Genomic DNA, 24,582 nt, shown 5'->3' with positions numbered 1-24,582 from the left:
CCTTTTATATTTGTATTTTTTTTTTTTTATAGATAAAACATACTTATTTCATTTTATTCATAACAAGTGCATAGATACAAAATGATATGCATTCAAACAACTCACTGCTAGCATGAAACCTATATGTTCTAATTAAGGAATGAATAAGTAGGTTGGCTTGCCTCCTTACAAATCTTACCATAAAATTTTGAAAATTGCCCATGACAATTTTACATTTAAATGAAATAGAATGAAACTTTGAGTTGCCTTTAGAATTTGCAGATATAGCTTCTACTACTACTTTCAGTCTAGCTAGAAGATGGTCTTGTTTACAAGCAGATTCAGGATTTAATGAAAAATACAATAAATATATAAACATTAAAATTCATATAAAATAACTGTTTTTTTAAATGATCTAAGAACATGTAATAGAGAATCCATACACATAGAAAATATTAAATATTTTTTAAAAAACCAAAAACTATAAATGACAATCCTCAATTTCTTGTTACCAAGAATGTTCGTGAATTTGTAATAAAAATGGGCATATATGTTAATCATATGCTTCTCTTTTTTTAAGAAAAATCCTATTAGTTACATTCCAAAAATCTACTTTGAATAAATTATGTAGGATAATAGTAGCCAACAACCATTAAAATAATAATTTGCTTAGAAGAAAAAAAATGTTATGTTGTGCCAAAATTTATGACAAACATTTAATGCAATTCAATATCTAATCTATTTTCTTAAAGTTTATATAGCACACTAGACTTGAGCATTTGAGATGGAAAGTAAAATGAAACCTCACAGTGATAAAAAAGACAAAGACAAAACGAGCAAAAATAAAGCGAAAAAATAATTAAAAATGAGGATAAAAAGATAAATTATTTATTGATTTGTTTCAAAATTTAAATTGTCATGTAATGCTTGTAAGTTTGACCTATTGATAAGGGTTTTATTTTTTGTGTTACAAGGGGCTAAAAATTCAAATTAGAAACCAAGAAATAAAGGTACAAATTATAATTATTTATAACTTTTCAAAGACAATGTAGCATAATCAGGAACTCATACTACATCGATCTGCGCACACAAGCTTTGAAGCTTTTGAAGGTAGAAAAAGCTTCTGATGATTTGTTCTGCATGAAATAAACCTAAGTTTTCCTAGAAAAATCAATAGACTTTGAATCTTGAATTTTGCGTGCTCCATCTTTGAAGGACAATTCGTATCCATTATTTTCCAGTATCTGCCAACACTTACAAGATTTATTTTCAAATATGGGACAAAGAGAACATTGAAGATAGTCTATTAGTGTTATCTTTGTTTAGGATTCTTACCTCTCCTTTTCCCATAATTGAATTTCTAGATTCACCAAGTTTTATTTTATGACGATACGTCACATCCAAGTTTAGTGAATCTTGACTTCCACTCATATGATTGTTGCAAGCTGTGTCTAAGTACCACAAACTTTTACTTGATTCCTTTTCTTCTTGACAAGAGGTTAGGAGGCACACTTCTTCCTCTTCTTCTTCTTGGTCTTGCACTCTGATTTGTGATGGCCCAACCGGTGACATCTAGAACATTCAATGTTAGACTTTCAGTTGACTTGTAGTTAGTTGTCTAATGGCTCCATCTTCCTCTTTCTTTTTCTGGTTGTTGCTGGGTGATTTCCTCTGTAGTTGCTTCTGCCTCGGCCTTGACCCCTTCCTCTGCCTCTACCTCTACCCCTTCCTCTACCTGTGGAGTGAGTGTTGGTAGAAGCCTTCAAAGCTTGCTCTTCTGCTGTCAAATTTGAACTTCGGTTCATCTTCTGCTCATGTACTTACAAAGAACTTTGCAATTCATCAAGAGAGAATGCATCTATATCTTTGGACTCTTCAATTACACAAACAACATAATCAAACTAACTTTGGTGTTAGGGATCGCAAAATCTTTTCTACAATGGTGACATCTTTCATCTTCTCGCCATGGAATCACATCTCGTTGCTTATCTCCATTGTTCTTGAAAAATAGCTAGAAACATATTCACCATCCTTCATTGCTAATGTCTCAAAATCTCTTCTTAAGGCTTGAAGCTGTGCACGCTCCACTCTAGTAGAACCTTGATACTTTTTCTTCATAGAATCCCAAATGTCCTTGAAAGTTTCTTTGCAAAGAATAGTTTCTAGGATGGGCCAATCGATGGCAAGGAAGAGATAATTTTTTGCCTTTAGATCCTTCTGCCTTCTAGCCTCCAAGTTTGCTTTCTGAGGTTCTGTCAAACTTATGCCTTTTTCTGGCTCTTGAATTCTAGATTCAGTGATTGGGCAATACTCCTTTGACCAGAGAAAGTTTTCCATTAGCATGCTCCAATGGTCATAGTGACTATCAAATCGTGGAATGGCTACTTGCACAAAGTTGGAATATGTAGCCATGGTTATGGGGAAGAGATTTATTTGATGCAATATGTGTTTTTTAAACCTCACGTGTCTCACTCACAGGATCAACTTGATATCACTGTTAAATGGCAGAGAGCAAAAAAATAATATACAAGAGGAGAGCGTAAACGAGAAGAAGGTTGCAATCTATTTTATTCATTAAAGATAAAGCCTTTTTATAGGCTTAACAAACTCCTAAAATTAAGGATAAATTAAACTGAAACAATTCAACGAAAAATTTACGTGCAAAAACAATAAAAAAAAAGTTATCCTAACAATAAATTGTAGTGACTTATCATAATATTATTGTGTTTGTTGCCTTAAACCATAACCTAGAGTTACAGCTATTTAGACCTATGGGATGATGTATACCAAAACCATTATATTTAACTTGTTGTTGTCATTGTTATTATCAAATAAAAATATTATTAAATTAGTTTTAATATAATTTGAAACCTTTCAAATGAATCTATTTTAAAACTAAAAACTGAAAGAAAAAAAACTAAAACTAGTCACATTATTTTTCTCCAACCACATTTAAAAAACTGATTTTAAAATTTTCCAAAACTAAAAACTTACTGTGATTTTTAAAAATTCAACCCTCAAAATCACCCCAAAGTGGCTAGTTATTTAAAATGTCTTTATCAAACTAAACTAAAATAGGTCTACTGTTATTTTTTTCCATTAGTGATATTAATTTCAGCTAAGTTGACAAGATTAGTATAATGATTTAATAGAAGAATCAAGTTGATTTAAAAGAAACATTTGTCACAATAAGTGAGACAAAAAAAAAAAAAGATTTAAAACGTGTTACATGCAAGTGCGTAGAAGTTAAAAAAAAGTACTACTACTATTTGTAATGTGGCCGTGAACCCCACTTACGTACACTATCTCCGCCGATTCAACTCCGTCGGCGTCGCCGTCAGCAGCAACAACAATGGCTGTTTCCACCTTTCAGGCGCCGCCACTGAAGCCCTCATTGCCTTCCACTCTTCTCCGGCGCCTCAAACGCGTGCCCCTCTCCCACTCCTTCTCATTATTCTCCGCTCCAAACACAAACAGCTTTCATTCTTCTTACAGAGCCCTCCGTATTCGCGCCATCGACGCGGCCCAGCCATTCGACTACGAGTCGAGAATGGCCCAACAATTCCACGACGCCCAGAAGCTGAAGATCGCCATCGTGGGCTTCGGCAACTTCGGGCAGTTCCTGGCCCAAACCCTCGTCCGGCAGGGCCACACCATCCTGGCCCACTCCCGCTCCGACCACTCTCTCTCGGCCCAACAACTCGGCGTCACCTTCTTCCAAAACCCCCACGACCTCTGCGAAGAACACCCCGAAGTCATCCTCTTATGCTCCTCCATCATCTCCACCCAGCGCGTGCTCCTCACTCTCCCCCTCCAGCGCCTCAAACGCAGCACACTCTTCGTCGACGTCCTCTCCGTCAAGGAATTCCCCAAAAACCTTCTCCTCCACGCGCTCCCCCCCGATTTCGACGTTCTCTGCACTCACCCCATGTTCGGCCCCCAGAGCGCCCCACGCGCCTGGACCGGCCTCCCCTTCGTCTACGAGAAGGTCCGAATCGGCGCCCACGACGACCGCCGAATCGCGCGCTGCGAGAAATTCCTCGGAATTTTCGCCAGAGAAGGTTGCAGGATGGTGGAGATGAGCTGCGCCGATCACGACAAGTTGGCGGCCGGGTCGCAGTTCATAACGCACACCGTTGGTAGGGTTTTGGAGATGCTGACCGTAAAGTCAACTCCGATTAACACCAAAGGCTACGAGTCGTTGTTGAATTTGGTGGAGAACACTTGCGGGGACAGCTTTGATCTGTTCTATGGATTGTTTATGTATAATAAGAACTCGCTGGAGATGCTGGAGAGGTTGGATTTCGCCTTCGAGGACTTGAGGAAACAGCTCATGGCGCGTTTGCATGATGTTGTTAGAGAGCACTTGTCGGATAATGCTGGAATTGGGAAGGTGCAGAGTTTGCCTGATGAATATGTCCATCAACTGCTGCTCAAGAACGGTCAAAATGGATCTGCTGCTGCACCTCTGCTGTCACTGCCCTCCGAAGATCTGAGGTGTTTGCTTGTTTTAAAAGGCTTACTATATAATCAAATGAGCTTAATTTCTGTGCACCATTGGCGTTAAATGTTTTGTACTGTTTACCAATTAAGATAGTAATCGTGAAAGTTAACAAGCTTATGGTGGATGATAATTTGTGAATGAATGACATTATAAAAACCTTTGACACTCTTGAATGATAATGTGTAGACTGTTTTACTCTAATCTTAATGGTTTTTAGTACATTATGGGCACATGAATTTGTTTTTTTTTTTTTTTTTTTTACTTTTTTGCTTTTATGGGGTATGTAAGGGCAACTTAGCTTTGTTGTTATGATTTCTGCTGTTTCTTGTTTTGAATTGTCTTAATCTTTACGTGATGTAACAGAGCTGAAGATTGTTCTAGCAATGTTGCTAATAAATAATAACAGTTTGTAGGGAGGATTAAAACTGCTATTTTTGTTATGATTTCTACTATTTTAGTTTTTTGTTTTATTTCGGATTGGTCTTTCTGATCAAGTCTAATTTATAGTTACATTTTATGCTAATCTTCAGATCTGGTGATGTTGTTAAACTCAACAACTACAAGTCAAATGATGCAAACCAGTCTGATGACAACTCCAAGCTCAAGATTGCGATTGTTGGTTTTGGCAACTTTGGTCAGTTTCTTGCGAAAACTTTTGTGCGTCATGGTCATCGAGTGTTGGCATACTCTAGATCAGATTACTCTCTCGTGGCTCAGGAATTGGGGGTTTCATATTTCAATAACATTGACGATCTTTGTGAACAACACCCAGAAGTGATTTTACTTTGCACTTCAATCCTTTCCACCGAGAAAGTTCTTAAATCATTGCCCGTGCAAAGATTGAAGAGAAGTACTCTGTTTGTTGATGTACTTTCTGTCAAAGAATTTCCTAGAAACTTGTTTCTTCAGCATTTGCCGCGTAATTTTGATATTCTCTGCACTCATCCTATGTTTGGGCCAGAGAGTGGAAAAAATGGGTGGAATGGTCTTGCTTTTGTTTTTGATAAAGTTAGAATAGGAATAGATGAATCAAGATCATCACGGTGTGATCAGTTTCTTGACATTTTTGCTAGTGAAGGGTGCCGAATGGTTGAAATGTCATGTGCTGAACATGATTGGCATGCAGCTGGATCACAATTTATCACGCATACTACCGGAAGATTTTTAGAAAAACTGGAATTGGAGGGAACGCCAATTGACACAAAGGGCTATGAGACTTTGTTGAGTTTGGTGGAAAATACTGCTGGAGATAGTTTTGATCTATACTATGGTTTGTTCTTGTATAATAGAAATGCCATGGAGCAACTAGAAAGATTTGATCTGGCTTTTGAGTCTGTGAAGAAGCAGCTTTTTGATCGTCTGCATGGCTTCTACCGACAGCAAGTATTTAAACATGAAGAAAAACTCCATGACTCGCCAGAAAGGCGTATGTTGCCTAAGATATCTGAAGATAAATAAATGTAGGGTCATCTTTTTCTAATACTGTGGTCCGTGGACACTAAATGAAATTGATTTCCCAGATTTGCCTCTCATTTGTAATTATTGTGGGTCTTGCTTATTTTATTAGTTGGTTTAAATGAATGTCATTTCTAAAAGTTCATACTAGATTTCTTAAAGTTATTTTGATCTGCTTGATTGAGATGAAACAAAAATGATTTTGAAATTTTGGATATTATATTTTTAATTCTCAGATATTTTGATTTTTCAATTCATTTTACTTCCCATTTCTATCTTGCTGGATCAACACTTGAGGGAGCTTGCACGTTCATATTTTGTATTCCATTGTTATTTATGGCAATGAATGTATATTAGAAAGTTCTGCATCTAAAGAGAGATATTCAATTAGTGCAATAGAGTTATGAATATATAAAATCTTTAACTGAGAGCTTGATTACTCTAGGAATGATTCAAGAAAACAAATATTTACTTCGTCGTTATCCATCCAAAAGTTGAATACGATCCTTTAAACTAGTATGATCATGTATAATACTGGTACTGAATGCCTTGGTACAAAAGAACTTAGAAAATTGAAACAGGAAACCTAGGAAACATCACTAAATATGTGGGTACTTGTACTTCTAATTCAAGTTGAATTTAACTGTCATTATAGTCAGATTAGTGTGTTTGAATGTTGATTAAATTCAAGGTGCAATGGATTTGGTATGGGGAAAAGATGGAGGTTGTGATCAAAGGTCATCTTCTATTACTTATTCATTTATCACATGGAAAGGGATTCTGGTTCTGGCGTTGCTATTCTTTTTTATTCTTCCTGGAATCACTCTACAACACGAGATTTGTGGGACCTGGGTTGATGATATAATCTTGATTCTGCTCAACATCAAAAGGAGAGTGCTGTTGCCAATGAGCTTCAGAAATTGGTCACTGAAAACCTTGGCACTTGCACGTGTTTTCTTAATGGTGATCAGAAAATGTGAAAAGCTTTCGGGCCCCACTTTGAAGTTGACATTCCCCATGACAGCAGCACCCAAGTTGAAGTTGCGTTCGGAAATTATTGTTGCCTACCCATGTAATATTTTATCGATCCCTTGTTCCTAAAACATTAAACATATATTAGTTAATTAGGAAGATAAAGAAGTACTCATAATTTCATATCATAAGTTGTCTTGCCAAAGATAGATACATTTGTGTAAGATAATTTGAAGCGTTGCCTCCACCAATTACAGTTACAGAAGCTATTCAACTACATCTGAAACATTCCTTCATTCGCCCTAGTTTGTCATAATCAGATGCCTAAATGCATTGAATTTTGTCTGGTTTGAATATTGCTAATTTGTTTCCTATCTAACTTTGTACAGTGCATTACTAAATCTCAGAACTCAAATTAAGCTCTGTTTTTGTTCATATTGCACAGCTTGGCTAACTACTTTAACTTTAGAGTACTTGCCATCAAGCTGAAGGAGCCTCGTGCGTCCCCACTGAGTCCAATGGTGGGAGTCTTAGACAGTTCAACAAACACGGACTTTTCACAGAATCACATATCTAGATTACAGTAAGTTTCCTAAAAATCTATCTCACCATTACTGTTTGTCAACGTGTTAGATTAATTATCTGTACACGTCCCAAGGATAAGGGGAATACTCCCTCTAGTCTCAAATATAAGGGGAAAAAATGACAAATTAATTAAGAAAATTAGTTAATTACATTTAATTGTATTAATTTTAATCAAAAATTAATAAATGAAGAGAAGTTTAGAGATAGTAACATTAAATAAGGTAAAATTAATTGAACTTTTTTTATATTTGAGATCAAAGAGAATATGTTTTACTTAGATTTCACGTGTTTATTATCATTTTCATGTGCTGGTTAAGTATAAATATACATCACTTTTAACACGTTTTTTTATTAATTGAAATTTATGTGAATCTCATTAGTATGGGGAAGAGACTCACTAAACAGGAAATGAGACCCACATATTTAGTCGGATTCACATGAGTTTTAGCTAATAGGAGAATTGTGTTTTCTTTATGAAGTAATTGAGGATTGAGAAAGCACAATGACTACCCAATTGAAGTTTCTAACGTTGATGCATTGTAGAGTTCCTGATAACCCTCAACCAAAGATAAAATACCGGATTTGCCTTGATACGATTGCAATTATTTGTAGATTAAGGAGGTCAAGGAGAAGATGAAAGGAAAGATCAACACTTCAAGCATATTTTGAAACTGACTGAGACACCAAGTCAAGCCATAATCTAATTTTTCTTTCAATTTCTTATAATTTATATTCGCCAGCCATAGATACACAAAAAAAGAGAGTACAATTAGCCTTGGTATAGTTTGGTTGTTTGTACCTATATTGTTTGAAGGATCTTGTGTTAACATTACCACAGGGCATATTTGAAGAATAATGTCAGTTTTCTACTGTGTACCAAGCAATGAAATGACCAAAATTCAAGGCAGTGACAATGAAATTAACCTCAATAGTATACCAAAAGATATCCACCTCATATACCGCTTGGGGCTATAATCTACACATAAAGGCACAACTAAAATTCTATCGAGGACCACATAGAAAAACTAAAGTCACCAATAAGTATAAAATGCTCAGATCAAAGATACCCCATCAATAAAAATGAAATTTTTATTATATATGTATGCAAAATTATGAAAGTTATATTTGATTGATAATCCTAGTTGTCAAGGAATTACTTTTTATAACCATTAGATTAAAAAAATAAGAAGTAATATAAGAAGTAACTTTTTAAGAGTTATTATATATATATATATATATATATATATATATATATATATATATATATATATATATATATATATATATATATATATATATATATATATAATGACTTAAATATTTTTATTAAAAAAGTAATGTGTAAAAACAAGGGAATTAAGTAATTTAACTTATCACATCTACTATGGTGTGCAAAAATATTAATCAAATTATTTTAAAATTGAATAAAATCATTCTGGAAAAAAAGTTAAATCAAACTGTTTTTATAAAAACGGTTATGTTAAACAATATGCTTTTATAAGAGATTTGGTTTGATTTGATTCTTAAAAAATAATCCATGAGTATAAAATGAATAATCAAATTGAATCAAGCTAAATCATTTAAAAAAAAAAGTAAAAACAATCCACTTAATAAAAATTTGCTTTGTTAAGGTTAAAAAATGGATCGCTTTAGTTTTTCTTTCTAAAAAAAAAATTACACAGCCCAAACATCTATTATTCTACTATAAGTTAGAATGCACAACTTGTAAAGTGAGTGTTTCATTCTTGACACTTTCTTACTTATACATTTTTAATATTCTTTTTTCTATCTTTCAAATATACATTTCACAGACAAATACCTAAAAGAAATCTCTCTCAAGTATATGGAATTATTTCCTTTTTTTATTTTCTTTCTTTATGTGCATATGTTAGGTAAGAATAATACTTCTACAAATTAGCTAACATTTAACTAATGAAGAGTTTATTTTATTTTTTTGTTTATTTTTTCTCTTAAAAATACTTATAAAAAATCTTATCCAATCGCCTAATAACTTTTAGGTTTAAATACATTTTTTGTTTATATATATTTTTTTAATCATTAAAAATAGTAATTATTTTATTTTTTGTCCTTAAAGTATTTTAAATAGTATTTTTTTCACGGTTCAAAATACTCAAAATATTTTATTTTATTGTTCAAAACACAATTTACAATATTTTAAAGATGAAAAACAAAACAATCACATCTTGAAAAGACTAAAATGAAGAAATTTTTTTAAAGAAATGAAAATAAAAAATATTAAATTACAATTATGAAAAATGTATTTAAGCCTAACTTTATGGTGGCCTCTCTAATATATAGAGGCCAGCTGAAGTGAGGGAAACATGAGAGTGAGGGAGTGGGAAAAGGAAAGTGGTGGGCTATACTGCTATAGTATACACTGGGCTAGGGAAGAGGAAGAAAAGGGCCCAAATTTAAAAAAGTAAAAAAATGAAGCCGACTAACTAAGGTGACTGACGTTGGGCTTAGGTGAAAGCTCAAAGCTAGCTGGTGTAGACACCAATGGCTAACTCAACTCATTCCGTTGTTTTTCTCTTCTAGAAAATAACAGTAATAATAATAATTGAAAAGAAAATAGTTTCTTAGGCTCTAGCGAAGCGAAGCCGTGTTAGCAACAAAAAACTAAAAACCCCAGATCTCATCTACCTTCACTTCAGCCACGCCGCGCTCTCTCTCTCTCTCTCTCTCTCTCGGCTCAGATCCACTCCACGCCGATCTTCCTCAGCTTCAATCGTTTCTCTCTCTCTCTCTCTCTAATCGCAATTCAATTCTCCGCCAAAATTGAATTATGAGTCTCATCAACTCTCCCTCACGGGTATGTATGCCCAGTTCCTTATTTTAACAACATACAACACAACACTTAGAAGTTAGAAATATATGCTTATGCTGTGTTTGTTGCTGATCAGACAGGTGACGGTTGGTGATGCTAATTACATGGACTGGGGTGGTGCTGGTGCTGGTCTTAACAATCACTACAGAACTACTTACAAAGGTATATACTATATACACAAACACTATCAACAAAATTTAAACTTGTTCATGTAATTTTGCTGTTGAAGCTTACTGTATTGCTTCATTGTGCAAGTAGCAACAAGGAATCAATCAATTGATGTCTGTGAACTGTAGTTCCAGCATGTGATCAAACAAATTAGTAAATAGTGTAAGGAAATTTTCACACTAATAAATGATAAGTATATTGACTATTACAATAACTACTTTAAAAGTCATGCCAATGTTGATTTTTTATTGGTTGATAGATTGTGTGAAAAAAAATTCACATTGACAGTGTATGAAAAATTAAACTCCAAAGAAATAGACCTGGTTTTCAGCATTCTAACTGTAACATAAACTTCATTTTCTATGAGACTAAGTTTTTTCTTTTTTCTTATGAGTAGACGACCAAAAATCCATGATGGAGGTGGCACTCATTTCAAACATGGATCCTGTAAATATTGGGCTGGGCTGTTCAGATAAGCCAGCTCCTGTTACTTCACTGAAGCCAAGAAAGAAAACAATGACATCAGTGTATTTGAAGTTCTTTGAGACAGCTGCTGATGGTAAGACTCGGAGATGCAAGTTTTGTGGACAGAGCTATTCCATTGCAACCGCCACAGGTTACTTTCTGCCTCATCTTTAATTAACTCTTCATTACTTTCTGTATCTTTTCACCACTTAGGTATCATAATCCATCATAACCCATTGTTAATGGAACTTTGTTATGTAAAGATTGCAAGCTTTTGGCATTTCATCAAGTTAACTGTTTTGTATTTGCCCTTTTATTTTCTTATTTCGGTTTATATGAAGCTTGCTCAATTTTAAATTGTAGCATTCTTGGTTACAAATATTTTTGTCCCTAGTAATTGTTCTTCCTTGCACATCCATTCACTAAAGTTCCTTTGTTCATGAAGGCAATTTGGGAAGGCATCTTGCTAATCGTCATCCAGGTTATGACAAGTCAGGGGAAGCTGTCAGCAATGCAGCAGCACGACCTGTCACTGTGGTTAAGAAGTCCCAGCCTCATGGAAAAGCAAACCAGGTGGATTATGATCATCTAAATTGGTTGCTCATTAGGTGGCTTGTTTTAGCTTCTCTCCCTCCTTCAACTCTGGAGGAGAAGTGGCTCGTGAATTCCTACAAGTTTCTAAATCCATCAATACAACTGTGGCCAAGTGACAAGTATAGAACTGTACTTGATGAAGTTTTCAGAAGCATGAGGGAAGATGTAAGAGCGTTGTTGGAGCAGGTTTCTTCCAAAGTATCCATTACACTTGATTTCTGGACCTCCTTTGAACAGATCTACTATATGAGTGTAACATGTCAGTGGATCGACGAAAACTGGTGCTTCCAGAAGTTGCTTCTTGATATCTGTCGCATACCCTATCCATGTGGGGGTGCAGAGATCTATCGTTCCCTCATAAAAGTTCTTAAATTTTACAATATTGAAAACAGAATCCTGTCCTGTACCCATGATAATAGTACAAGTGCCATGCATGCCTGCCATACTCTGAAAGAGGACTTGGATGGTCAGAAAATAGGGCCGTTCTGTTATATTCCCTGTGCTGCTCGAACTTTGAATGCGATAATAGATGATGGGTTGAGATCCGCAAAACAAGTCATTTCTAAGATACGGGAGTTTGCAATAGAGTTAAACGCCTCACCAGTGATCTCTGAGGATTTTATTCAATTATCCACAGCTTATCAAGAAGGTATTTGGAAATTTCCTCTTGATGTTTCAGCAAGGTGGAGTGGAAACTACCAAATGCTTGATCTTGTTCGCAAGGTAGGCCTTTATATTTCCAATGGCTTTAGTTAATTAGCATAAGAATCATAAAAGAAAAGGTACTGCTAGACAAAACTTGGATTTGGAATGGCTTTTTGTGCTTGAAGTGTCCCATATTTGCTTGTCTAATAACTGTAAGAATTTTTTTATTTTGCTGATGAATTCAGCCTGTGTTGATGTTGATCTGATTTCAATTTGTTTACTACAACAATGTAGCATGTTACGTCACTAGTGTGAATTGAGTTGAATATATTAAACGTCACTCATGTGAATTGAGTGTAAGAATATATTAACATATCTTTTGAATTTGTGATGCATCTCATGCATGCCATTGCTATTGCTATCAAAATCAGAACAACGGAGCAGTTACAAAATAATGTATATATTTTATGGTGCAGGCAGGTAAATCAGTGGATGCTGTTATTCGTAAATACGAGGAAGTGTTAGGCAGTAGGATGCTGCTGGGATCTTCTGACAAAAGTGCAGTTAGCATCATGCATCAATATCTTGAACCATTTTACAAAACCACAAACAACATCTGCACAAGTAAGGTGCCAATGGTTGGGCTTGTCCTTTTCTTCGTGGATCACATTTCAGAAACAATTACTTCCTTCAGAGAATCACGGCTCAGCCCAGAATGGCTAAAAAATGCTGCAGAAGAAATGGCTAAAAAAGCCAGAAATTATATTAATCAAGTTTGCAACATATTTACTTATATGACAGCAATTCTTGATCCTCGAATAAAGGGAGACCTGATCCCTGATAGTTTAAACTCAGAAAACTTTCTGGATGAAGCAAGAACCCATTTTATAAGAAATTATTCAGCCAGCCATTTCTCATCCATGAGTTCTGGATACAATGCTCAAGAAATTGAAGATGGAGGAAGTGTTTCCTTTGCTGAGGAAATAGCACGCAAGAAGCGAAGGACAAGCATGAGCTCTGCCACTGATGAGCTTACGCAGTACCTATCAGAGGCTCCAGCTCCAATACCAACAGATGTCTTAGAGTGGTGGAAGGTCAACAGTACACGCTACCCTCGACTATCTGTGATGGCTAGAGATTTCCTGGCTGTGCAGGCAACTTCAGTTGTGCCTGAAGAACTTTTCTGTGGCAAGGGTGATGAAATTGACAAGCAAAGAATCTGTATGTCACATGATAGCACACAAGCTATTCTTTGTATCAAGTCATGGATTCAGGTTGGCATCAAGTTTAAGTTTAAATCAACTGAGATAGATTATGAGCGGTTGATGGAATTGGCAGCTGCAGCTGCTGCAACAGACAATAGTCCTTCAAGTTCTGACAAGAAGCAAAGATAGTGATAGAAGATGGTGGCACTAAATAATCAACAGGCATCGTTACTGTCACTGTTAGATTATATCTTGACTTCGGCCCATTGCCACTTCAACTTAGAAGGGGTAACTGGTGCGTGTTTTGTTCTTAAGTACTTGTTGTATCATATTAATATAATTATGTTGTACAGTTCTGAATTCTGGAAATTGCTAACCAGAGAAAAATCAAATATGCAACTTGACGATGGAACTCTCCCCATTTTGTGTCTGCTTGATTTGTGTCCACAGTCCACACCAAGAAAACGTATGTTTGTGCTACCGTTGAAACTGGGGCTGCATTATTAAACTTACCGAGAAGGCTAAGGATTTTAAAGCAGTGCCCTTTCACTTTGCAAAAATGAAACAAAAAATGTCCCTTTATTATTATTGTTTGTTTGTTTGGATGCAGCACCATAACTGAAAAGACACAATATGTGAAAAAAAATGACAGTTAAATAGTAAATGATAATAAACAGTTATCATATTATTGTGACTTCTAAGTGGCTATCTCAGCTCCGGCATGCTGCCAAGTGCCAATACAAATATAGCCAACCAATCGATGGCTTGTACAGAATATGACTCTATAACAAATTATCTATTGTATGCTCAATGCCCTAGGATCCTGTTATTCATTGACAGCAACTGTTATTATAACGCTGACAACTTTCTGGACTAAAAAGAGTATAAATAATTCATTATATAACTGAAAGTAAGTGCATCTTCGACATTGCTGGGAGCGGAAACCCTAAAAACATTCATTAATGTAGGATAATAAACGCAACTCAGAATGAAAGGAGATGAATACCCACTTTTTATTGAATAATAATTTGTTTAAATAGAAATTTTTATAACTAAAAGAAATCATAAAAGCAATAACTAACTTTCTAAACAATAGCCACTAACATAACGGCGACTAAGTAACAAAAAAAATAAACCGTCCTAAAGACTCGATCAAACAGCTAGCAGAAAACAAATTAATAGGCAATTGCTGATACACACATTTAACAACTAACTAAAATTTCGAGTATATAAAAAATTCCATTTATCTAGATCGATTGCAGGGCTGTTAACACCACTTTCTGCATTCTCTATATCTACATCAACAAATGCTCTCGTCCATATTCACGTACTATTACAGGCACGCTTGTAGGAGGGAGCTGTAACATCAACAAGAAGAGTAAATAGAATATTGTGAAACTGGTAGTTATGCAAAAGCATGAATTAAAAGAGTAGGAGATGACAATTTTCCCAATATTAAGCTTCGTCCAACTAGAAAAAAATAAAAAAGGATACTAAGTATCATGTGTATTGTATGAATATTTTTTCATTTATGCAAATATTTCAAAGTATAAAAAATATGCATAATTTAATTCAACTAAATAAAAATATAAATAACTTAAACTTGGGAAAAAGCTATATTAAAAAATTGATAGAGACGACCGAGAGTATAAGTAGTCGTGATTTGAGACAAAAAGGGAAGATTTTAATATAAAACAAAAAAAGGTAATATAAAATTTGAGTGCAACAGAGAATCATTAATTTAAAAGGAAAAATTTGACAGCAATTAATAATTGGAGAATTTTAAAAAAATATAAAAAAGTAATAAATAATAGTGAAGTCATGTGTCATAGAAAAAGAGGGTATAACCGCTCACGTTAAAGAACGATAACTAAAATTTATAATATATGAGTTTATTTAAGTGGAAAGGAGAAAAATTCAGATGTCATGAAGAGCATGTAGGGATAAAACTTCAATTTTCATACGTATGGATCTAACTCCCCCTCCAACCCCTTCTTTCCAAACGAAAAGGAGAACATAATTTAAGTACAAAAAGTATATAGACAAAAAATTCCAGGAAAAATAAACAGAATTCTAAAAATGCAGCTAATAAGTACAGAAAACAAGCCAAGGATATTGATTAATTAAAGAATATATATGTAAAGATGAAGCCATTAACAAATACAGATTTAGAAAGCTAAATAGTGTACTAACTACTAAGTGATGACTGATGACCCAGTCTCACCCAGCACTACCATCAAAACTTTAAACAATAATTAACTTACCATGCCATAATCTGTCACAATAACCGAGACATAATCTGAAGGAGTAGCATCATACCTGTCAGTGAAATAAAATCAGTGGTAATCTTTTCTTCTTTTCTTGGGGGGATAAGGTGTTCACACAAATGAAATAACTTAAGCTTACATCAAATTCAAAAGCCTCAAATTATCTTCACTGGCCCAATTGCTAAGATAACTGACATCCATTCGTCCAGGAACCCTGGCAATAGCATCTGGGTCACCTGCAAGCAATTTCAAGTTTATCGACGGACAACTCCTTTACAAAAATATGAGAGCATGTATTAAGACCACATTTAGAAGCGCTTGAAGTCAATAGAATTGGGAGCAAGATGCCACATTTTCCCGCATAAACAATACTTGATAGCAATAAAAAATATCCCATCCTAATCTTGAGACATAAAGATAGTTTATACTGAAGTGAAAATGTAACATTAACAAGCTGATATAACAAAATTACCTAGTTCATTAGAACATATTGAATCCAGTTGCACCCTTTCATGAAATTTATATGCTTCACAACAGATCAATACAGGAACATGAAAGGCATGAGCGACCATTGCAACACAAGAAGTCCCAACCCTTGAATATACAGTTCCATTAGACAAAACTGCAGAAGCTCCCAGAAGAACCCGTGTGACCTCATGCATGATATAAGAAACAGCATTTATATGAGTATATGTGCAACTCAGGCCCTTAGCCACTAGCCTACGAAGTAAGGCCTGACCTTCAAGCCTAGGTCGTGAATCTACCACCACCACACGGAACTTTTTACCTTGCTCATAGGCATATAAAAGAATCATCTCAACAACACATGACAATCCATATGTGAGAAGAACATCCCCATCCTTAACCTTTGTAAAAGCATGTCGGACAATCACCTTATCAGCAAGAATTATTTTTTCATTTATGAACCGGTCAATATCAGAACACAGGGTTGTTTTTGCCTCAAACTCCGAATGATTTAAAGTCAGATTGACAATACGACTCTTTACAAACCTAATTGCATTTCCCATGCTCATAGAAAGTGGTCTACATTCAGTAAAGAAAGATACATAACTACTGATTTTTGAAGCTAAATCCCTAACAAGGACCTTTTCATGTGGTGTGCAGTAATCTCTAATGGCATCTTGAAATGCTCTTAGCATTGCAATACAACGAGCATTACCCCCTGATATATCTCCTGCTGAATAACGCAGTCCAACCTGAAAATTAAATAAGACAATGAGCGCCATATGGTCCATATCTGAGTTGTTATTAATAGTTAAAGGGACAACAGAGCAAAGATATGCAACCATAAATAATGAACTATTGTCAATAAACAGAATAATTTATTTATAATGGCAACATTCATCTTCAGATCACATATGTAACTGTCCTGGTCAACAAAGAGATGCCATGTGCATTATTTCCAAAAAAGAGTACCTCAAATACAGCAGGATGCACTGAACCAATTTGGAAAAACTTTGATTCAAGATTAGGAAGCTGAGTTCCGTATTCATACTGAGGCAAATGCTGAAATAATTCAACTTTGTTTCTAGATTCAGTTGGATTGACTACTGCACATCTTCTAGCCTTTTCCAATCGGCTTTTGTCATCAAATTGCATTCGCGGAGAAGGAGCATCCATTTTCCTATCTTTATCCAGAGGACGATTTCCTGCATTCTTATCAGTGGCCACTGGAGACACACAGGAAGGACCACCTTTCTTTTGTGAAGACTGCTTTGTACTTTTACCTGGGGTGCCTCGACCAGATTCAGCAACTGCTTTACTTCCCTCGTCTGGAAACAGAACAATGACCAAAACTATAAGCACAACTACACAAACTATATGAAGCGAAACCAAGTATTTCAAGTTCCTGATTGTGGCAACTGAACTATTTAACACAGAATTTCATATTATCTCTTTCACGGCCAAACACAGTATATAATGCAAACTTAATATAATTTATCGATTTTCATCAAATACTTTCATAAAACAAAGGAACAGAGAAAAAAATGATGCCCTCAAATATATGAAACCAAAAATAGCAACCACTTTTAAAACTTAACTGAAATTATGTAACATAATCATAGACTTCACAATCCATATTCATAACAATGATAACATCAATCTAAAATTTCAATAAGAAAATAAGAATAGTCCAATATAACATGCTAAAGTTTATAGTTTTAAAAAACTTTTTTGTGTGTGAAAAAAGTGGTAGAATGGGGAGGCACCCCCAATGCTACTGGTCGGGGTGCAAATGGCATGCTGGGAATGCTAATCGAAGCCCACCTAGAATATTACTGCATAGGTCTAAGCAGCAAGTAGTTTTACACAATCACACGTGATGGATCAACAAATACAGCATCTGAATTCTAAATTAGTAACCATATATATTTAATCAATCAATCATGCCTATAAAATTAGTGATGAAGGGAGAGAATAAATAGCAATTACTACAAACAAAACCTAAACAACCTTTAGAAGCAGCTTTAGCAGCTCTCTGTGCCTCCTGCAAGGCCCGTCTCTCAGCCTTGGTAGTTTTTGCTTTCAACGGCTTTAAGCTTGATTGCAGAACCTCTTTCTCTTCCTCTTCCTCCCCTCTCTTTTCTAATATTAGAAAGAACAACGCACGTGAATAATCCTCAATGATAGGAGTATAATTCACGAATCATGCACGAGCACGAGCACGACCACAATAAACAAATAAATGATAATTCATATTCAATTAATTTTACCAATGCCAGTAGCGAGTTTTGGGTATTCCGTGGGATCGTAGCTCCCGGATGCCACGTGGCGATCTCCGGAAGGGTGCGTCGGCGGAACCGGAATGGAGCGATGACGTGGCGACGGGATCATGAGAGAATCGGTGGCGGAAGAATCTGAAGCGAAGAAACCAACGCGGCGGATTTTGGGGTCGCCGATTGCTCGAGAGACACGTGGTGCATCCATGAGGATGTTTTTCAGTTAACTAAAAATTCAGGGTCTGTTATCATCAAAAGGGGGGAATTAGGGTTTGTGTTCATTAGGAAAATTGGGAGGATTTTTCAGTTTCAAGAGTAGCGTTGTAACCACGTTCGGTTTCTGGCCGTTATTTCATTGCGCTAGGGGCGGGAATCGGGCTTTTATTATTATTATTACCAGGGGATAAATTTTTTAAATAATAAAAAAAATAGAAGTTAAATACCGTTAATAAAAAAATGATAGAATAAAAAAAATTAATAATAAAAATGATAGAAGTTAACTTAAGTTAAAAGAAAATTTAAAAATTTTAAAAATATTTAAAGGTAAAATTGTCCTATGAAAATGAAAAGTGATAAGTTACTGATTATCTAATTTTGGTTAGTAAATCAATTCTAATATGCATAATTAAAGAAAATTAATTATTATTACTACTTTAATATGCAATGAATGTCATAATTTTTTCATACAACTATCATATCAATAAAGGCTAAATTACTAAAATAAAATGAGTTAAATACTTTCATATCGTTAACCAATCAAAATTAATTTTTGATATGATATTTAAAGTATTTTTTATATATTTTTCAATAAAAATTTATCATTCATAAGAATTTTTTTTAAAATAAATGGTATAAAAAATAGATGATAAATCCATAGGATTGGCACAAAATCTATCTCGTGTATGATCTTAGTTGTGTTCAAAATTTATTCACACTAGTAAAAGACACAATATTAGAAATGGAATTAGTTTTTAATCTCAGACAAGGGATATTCGTGTCAGAAAAAAATGATTAGATGATATATACAATATATAAAAATTGGCTTAATTAGCATTACTGTCTTGATTGTAATAATTTTCTTGACTATATATCTTGAATATCCCGTTTCTATAAGAAATTTAGTTTAGATTAAAAAAATTAGAAATACTTACTGATTTGATTTGTCGAGGAAAGAAATATATTAGAGAAAAATCACACTTATATCATAATGTTTTATAAACACCACTAATGCAATGATAAATGAAATTTAAAATAAATTGTAAAAGAAATTATTATTTTAAATGAAAATTATATATTAAACATTTTTTACTAACATATGTAGTATTTTTATAAACATAATATAAGACCTTTTTTACTTTATAGAAATTAATGAGAATTGATTGACCTAAAACTTTACTTATTTTATCTCTAGGCCGACCCTATTCGTAAACAAAATTTATTTAAGAATCCCATTATATTTTTATATAAGTTTTAATTCGTGACAAATGAGTGAAATGACATGATAGCATGCTCGTATAACTCGTAAACATGAGAATGGAAAATTATCTATGTTGCATTAATACCGGTTCACGAAAAAAAAAGAAGTTGATATTGATAAATTTAATATTTCGTGCATGTTGTTATTACTTATTTTTCGTGCATGCTGTTATTACTTCTTTAGTTTAAATTTAAATATGATTTTAGTTTCTTAAAGTTGGCTCATTTCATTTTTAGTCTTTTAAATTTAAAATTAATTTTTTTAGTTCTTGAAATTTATATAATATTTTTTTTAAGTCTCTTTATAGTGTGAGGCAAATAAAGAATAAGAGAATTTGAATTTGTAGTGATTTTTTACCATCAACAATTAATTTTCTATTTTAAATTTTAAAATAGGATTTCTCGGTGTTTAAAATTGTCAAGTCAATAAAAAAATAGTTTTTAAAATAGTTAATAAGTTTGTAAATTCTGATCATTAAAATTTATTACAAATTATGAGTTTTTTTATTCTCTATTCGACTCATACTAAGAAACTAAAAAGAATATCTAAGAATTTTGTGGACTAAGAAAATAACTTCAAATATAAAAGAGCAACAAGAAAATGAGTTAAATTCAAAGACAAAAAAAATAAAAATGTTGAAAAGAGTCTAATACTATTGCAAAGTACTAAACACAGAGATGTTGAGTTTGAGAATGCGAGAATAGAGAGAGGTTGGAGAGAAAAAGAAGAAAAAGTCTGAGTGTGAAGCAACGATCTATCCCAGCACCTCCACGTAACCCTTTGCATGTCACCAAAATAGCACCCTCAACCCCACACGCCACACCTGTCCGTTTTAGATACTCCAGGCCCCTTCATTCCCTCATCTCGATCCATCTTTCCCTTAATCACTCCCTTCCCTTCTCCCACACAACACCTCCAACCATGGCGGACGCCCACAGAACCACCGCCCCACCACCCTCCCTCTCCGCCGCGTTTCTCCGAAAACTCCAAGACCGGGGACCCAACTCAACCCAGCTCGCCTGCATCTTAACCCTCCTCCTAACTGCCTCCGTCTTGCTCCTCCTCACGGGCCTCACCGTCGCTGGGGCCGTCCTGGGCCTCATATTTTTCCTACCCTTAATCATCGTATCGAGCCCAGTGTGGGTCCCAGCCGGCACCTTTCTATTCATCGTCACCGCAGCTTTCTTGTCCGTGTGCGGTTTCGGCGTTGCACTCGTGGCCGTGCTGTCTTGGATGTACCATTACTTCAGAGGCCTCCACCCGCCCGGTTCGGACCGGGTTGACTACGCTCGGAGTCGCATTTACGACACCGCCAGCCACGTAAAAGACTACGCCAGAGAATACGGTGGCTATTTGCAGAGTAAGGTCAAAGATGCAGCTCCCGGCGCGTGAGGATGACCCACCCGATTAAGATCGGATCGGGTCATATCCACCAACTTACGGTGTGCAACTATTGAAATTCCGTCAACTTTTTTATTTTTTTTTTGGTTTCTTGTGATTCTGTCTGTTCCTCGATCGACTTACGGGGTTGGTTGGTTGCTCTGCTGCCGCGTGTATTTTGATTTTGCTCTGTTTCTGTCGGTTATCGTCGTCGTTATGTTTTAGAATTCTGAATGAAAAAATGTAGTTGTTTGTTACAATTTTGGTCTTGTACGAGAATGAGCTCAAGACTTTACAATTTTTTTTCTCTCACGAAAATGACGATTCCACAATGTCTAAGTGTATATAACCTGGTGGAAACTGGAAAGAGACAAGCAGGAAGGGAATAGAAAGAGATAGTAGATATAATAAACTATGGGATAAAAAAGAAAGAAATTAAAAAAAAAAGGAGACAAGGGAGGGAGGAAAACTGTTTTTAACATGGTGGTTAAAATGCCAACTACAAAATTATAAGAGAAATTAATTAAACAAGACATGGGGTTTAATAAATTTTAGCTAAAGAGATAACAGTGTCTTAAAGGAGCGTACGTACTAGCAAGTTTATTGTTAATTAGTATTCCTATCAAAATTGGCCGAGAGATAAAGAAGAATGAATCACAATTACTCAATTAATTAGGTTAGAGTGAAGTTGGTTCTATCAATTTTTTGGTATGAACATTTGGCGATCCACGGTGGATGCTAGCAGAATCTTCTTCGGGGTAGCTCAAGTCGGTGGTGTAGAGGTAAACAAGCATCTATCACAATTAGGTTAGAGTGAAGTTGGTAACCTGAATTCTGAGATTGGTTATATAACGATTGTTCTGGGTCCATGGGCTTAGTTTCCTGAATTAGATATGATATAATGTTTATCTTAATTGTGATAGTTTCATAGCCGATCTGAAGTGATCTCATCTCAGCTTTATTTGATTTGTTGATCAGTAAAGACATACTTTCCTCTTTTACTGATTTATCGTGGTCGAGTAACCCTGTCAGCTAGAAGAATGATCCATTCAGCTGACCCTGAGTGTGGAGACTGTCGGGATCCCTCCTTAATTGAAGAGGTTCTAGAAAATTCTGGAGCTTTCTGGAAAAGTGTAGAATTTTCTAGAACGTCCTGAAGAACTCTATAGTAATGTAGAACTTTCTAGAAGCTTGTGGAAGAATGTGGAAACCTCTGAAATATTCTAGAGATGTGTGGAACCTTCTGGAACCTTATGAAAAAGTATGGAAGATAGTAGAAGAGTGTAGAGACTCCTAGAATGTGTGGAGTATTCTAGAGAATTAGTCTCCATCCTAGGATACAAGTAATCTCCACTATTCATTGTGGAGGTGGAGTAGTATAAATAAGGGTAGGATCCTTCATTCCTAAAAAATCTAAGTAGAGAGTCTCTCTGAGAGAGAAGATAAATAGCTTGGGAAGTCTCTATCCTCAAGCATAAGTAAGCCTCTCTGAGAGAGAAGATAAATAGCTTGGGAAGTCTCTATCCTCAAGCTTGAGTGAGCCGTCGTAGAGTGATTCGATCCAAGACAAAGAGTGAATCCACTTCTTAGAGTGAGAAAGAGCCTCTTTGAGAGAGAAGATAAATAGCTTGGGAAGTCTCTATCCTCAAGCTTGAGTGAGCCACCATAGAGCGAGTCAATTTTGTAAACACATCCTTGTAACCCCTACTATCATTTTGTATAGTGGAAGAATCTCTATATTGGAGAATTATAATCGTGTGCTCCCATTACTACCTTTAATTACTAAGTGCCTATCTTAACTTCACGAAGCGGGAAAGTCTGAGTTTTCCCAACAGTGGTATCAAAGCCAGGTTGTTTGACTTGGTGACCGGCTGGTTATACTCGTGGATGATGACTTTCGCTCGAAGGGGGAGGCTTCCATGTGGAAGAGACTCACACTTGAGGGGGAGATGTGTTAGAGTACAAGTGTGAGATGAAGTCCCACATTGGGTAAAAGAATCTCCCCGGTATTTCCTCCCATCGAGTTTTTCCCAACAGTGGTATCAAGAGTTAGGTTCATCCGGAGCCGTCATTAGCTCGTGCAGTTCAAGATAGAGGATAACGTCGCTCATGATGGAGACATGTTCAAGGATGTGTTTACAAAATTGAAGAATAGAGAAGAGCCATGCAAGAAGAGATACAATCCTTGCATGAGAATAACACCTATGAATTGGTGGAGTGGAGAATAGCCATGCAAGAAGAGATGAAATCCTTGCATGAGAATAACACTTATGAATTGGTGGTGGAGAAGAGCCATGCAAGAAGATATGCAATCCTTGCATGAGAATAACACCTATGAATTGGTGGAGTGGAGGATAGCCATGCAAGAAGAGATGAAATCCTTGCATGAGAATAACACCGGAGTGGAGAATAGCCATGCAAGAAGAGATGAAATCCTTGCATGAGAGTAACACCTATGAATTGGTGGAGTGGAGAAGAGTCATGCAAGAAGAGAAGCAATCCTTGCATGATGACCAAAGCACATTGACATAAGGTATCCAAGGTGCCGATTTGCTACTACCCCCGAATTAAGTCGGGAGGGGGAGATTTGTTGAGATCCCTCCTTAATTGGAGAGGTTCTAGAAAATTCTGGAGCTTTCTGGAAAAGTGTAGAATTTTCTAGAACGTCCTGGAGAACTCTATAGTAGTGTAGAACTCTCTAGAAGCTTGTGGAAGAATGTGGAAACCTCTGAAATATTCTAGAGATGTGTGGAACCTTCTGGAACCTTATGAAAAAGTATGGAAGAGAGTAGAAGAGTGTAGAGACTCCTAGAATGTGTAGAGCATTCTAGAGAATTGATCTCTATCCTAGGATACAAGTAATCTCCACCATTCATTGTGGAGGTGGAGTAGTATAAATAAGGGTAGGATCCTTCATTCCTAAAAAATCTAAGTAGAGAGTCTCTCTGAGAGAGAAGATAAATAGCTTGGGAAGTCTCTATCCTCAAGCATGAGTAAGCCTCTCTGAGAGAGAAGATAAATAGCTTGGGAAGTCTCTATCCTCAAGTTTGAGTGAGCCACCGTAGAGTGAGTCAATCCAAGACAAAAGAGTGAATCCACTTCTTAGAGTGAGAAAGAGCCTCTTTGAGAGAGAAGATAAATAGCTTGGAAGGTCTCTATCCTCAAGCTTAAGTGAGCCACCATAGAATGAGTCAATTTTGTAAACACATCCTTGTAACCCTACTATCATTTTGTATAGTGGAAGAATCTCCATATTGGAGAATTATAATCGTGTGCTCCCATTACTACCTTTAATTA

The 24,582-nt window shown here is 35.5% G+C and overlaps 3 protein-coding genes across 3 annotated transcripts; 2 read left to right on the top strand and 1 right to left on the bottom strand.

Moving 5' to 3' along the window:
• The first annotated feature begins 3,176 nt into the window (after window positions 1–3,176).
• Window positions 3,177–6,175, top strand: TYRA-A (arogenate dehydrogenase 2). Its single transcript, NM_001317526.2, has 2 exons — window positions 3,177–4,476; window positions 5,014–6,175. Exons 1-2 carry the CDS (start codon window positions 3,332–3,334, stop codon window positions 5,939–5,941), a joined length of 2,073 nt encoding a protein of 690 aa, NP_001304455.1. The 5' UTR covers window positions 3,177–3,331; the 3' UTR covers window positions 5,942–6,175.
• An 8,323-nt stretch (window positions 6,176–14,498) lies between these two features.
• On the bottom strand, window positions 14,499–18,780 carry LOC100795256 (translation initiation factor eIF-2B subunit delta). Its single transcript, XM_003549763.5, has 7 exons — window positions 18,423–18,780; window positions 18,163–18,294; window positions 17,125–17,480; window positions 16,160–16,904; window positions 15,827–15,923; window positions 15,685–15,739; window positions 14,499–14,778 (listed from the first exon to the last, which is right to left on the bottom strand). The coding sequence occupies exons 1-7, from the start codon at window positions 18,634–18,636 to the stop codon at window positions 14,716–14,718; spliced, it is 1,662 nt and encodes a 553-aa protein (XP_003549811.1). The 5' UTR covers window positions 18,637–18,780; the 3' UTR covers window positions 14,499–14,715.
• Window positions 18,781–20,581: 1,801 nt separating this feature from the next.
• On the top strand, window positions 20,582–21,545 carry LOC100794728 (oleosin G). Its single transcript, XM_003549762.4, has one exon. It carries the CDS (start codon window positions 20,827–20,829, stop codon window positions 21,295–21,297), a length of 471 nt encoding a protein of 156 aa, XP_003549810.1. The 5' UTR covers window positions 20,582–20,826; the 3' UTR covers window positions 21,298–21,545.
• Window positions 21,546–24,582: the final 3,037 nt, after the last annotated feature.

This window comes from Glycine max, chromosome 17, assembly GCF_000004515.6.
Source record: "Glycine max cultivar Williams 82 chromosome 17, Glycine_max_v4.0, whole genome shotgun sequence".
NCBI lineage: Eukaryota > Viridiplantae > Streptophyta > Magnoliopsida > Fabales > Fabaceae > Glycine > Glycine max.
The sequence above is the reverse complement of the archived record's forward strand: the minus strand, read 5'-3'. Positions and strand labels throughout refer to the sequence as shown.

Coding starts and splice junctions, on each gene's coding strand:
- LOC100794728 (XM_003549762.4), top strand. CDS start 20,827: ATGGCGGACGCCCACAGAACCACCGCCCCACCACCCTCCCTCTCCGCC.
- LOC100795256 (XM_003549763.5), bottom strand. CDS start 18,636: ATGGATGCACCACGTGTCTCTCGAGCAATCGGCGACCCCAAAATCCGC. Junction 18,295..18,422: donor AAAACTCGCTACTGGCATTG/GTAAAATTAATT, acceptor TTCTAATATTAG/AAAAGAGAGGGGAGGAAGAG. Junction 14,779..15,684: donor TTGTGACAGATTATGGCATG/GTAAGTTAATTA, acceptor TTGATGTTACAG/CTCCCTCCTACAAGCGTGCC.
- TYRA-A (NM_001317526.2), top strand. CDS start 3,332: ATGGCTGTTTCCACCTTTCAGGCGCCGCCACTGAAGCCCTCATTGCCT. Junction 4,477..5,013: donor CTGCCCTCCGAAGATCTGAG/GTGTTTGCTTGT, acceptor GCTAATCTTCAG/ATCTGGTGATGTTGTTAAAC.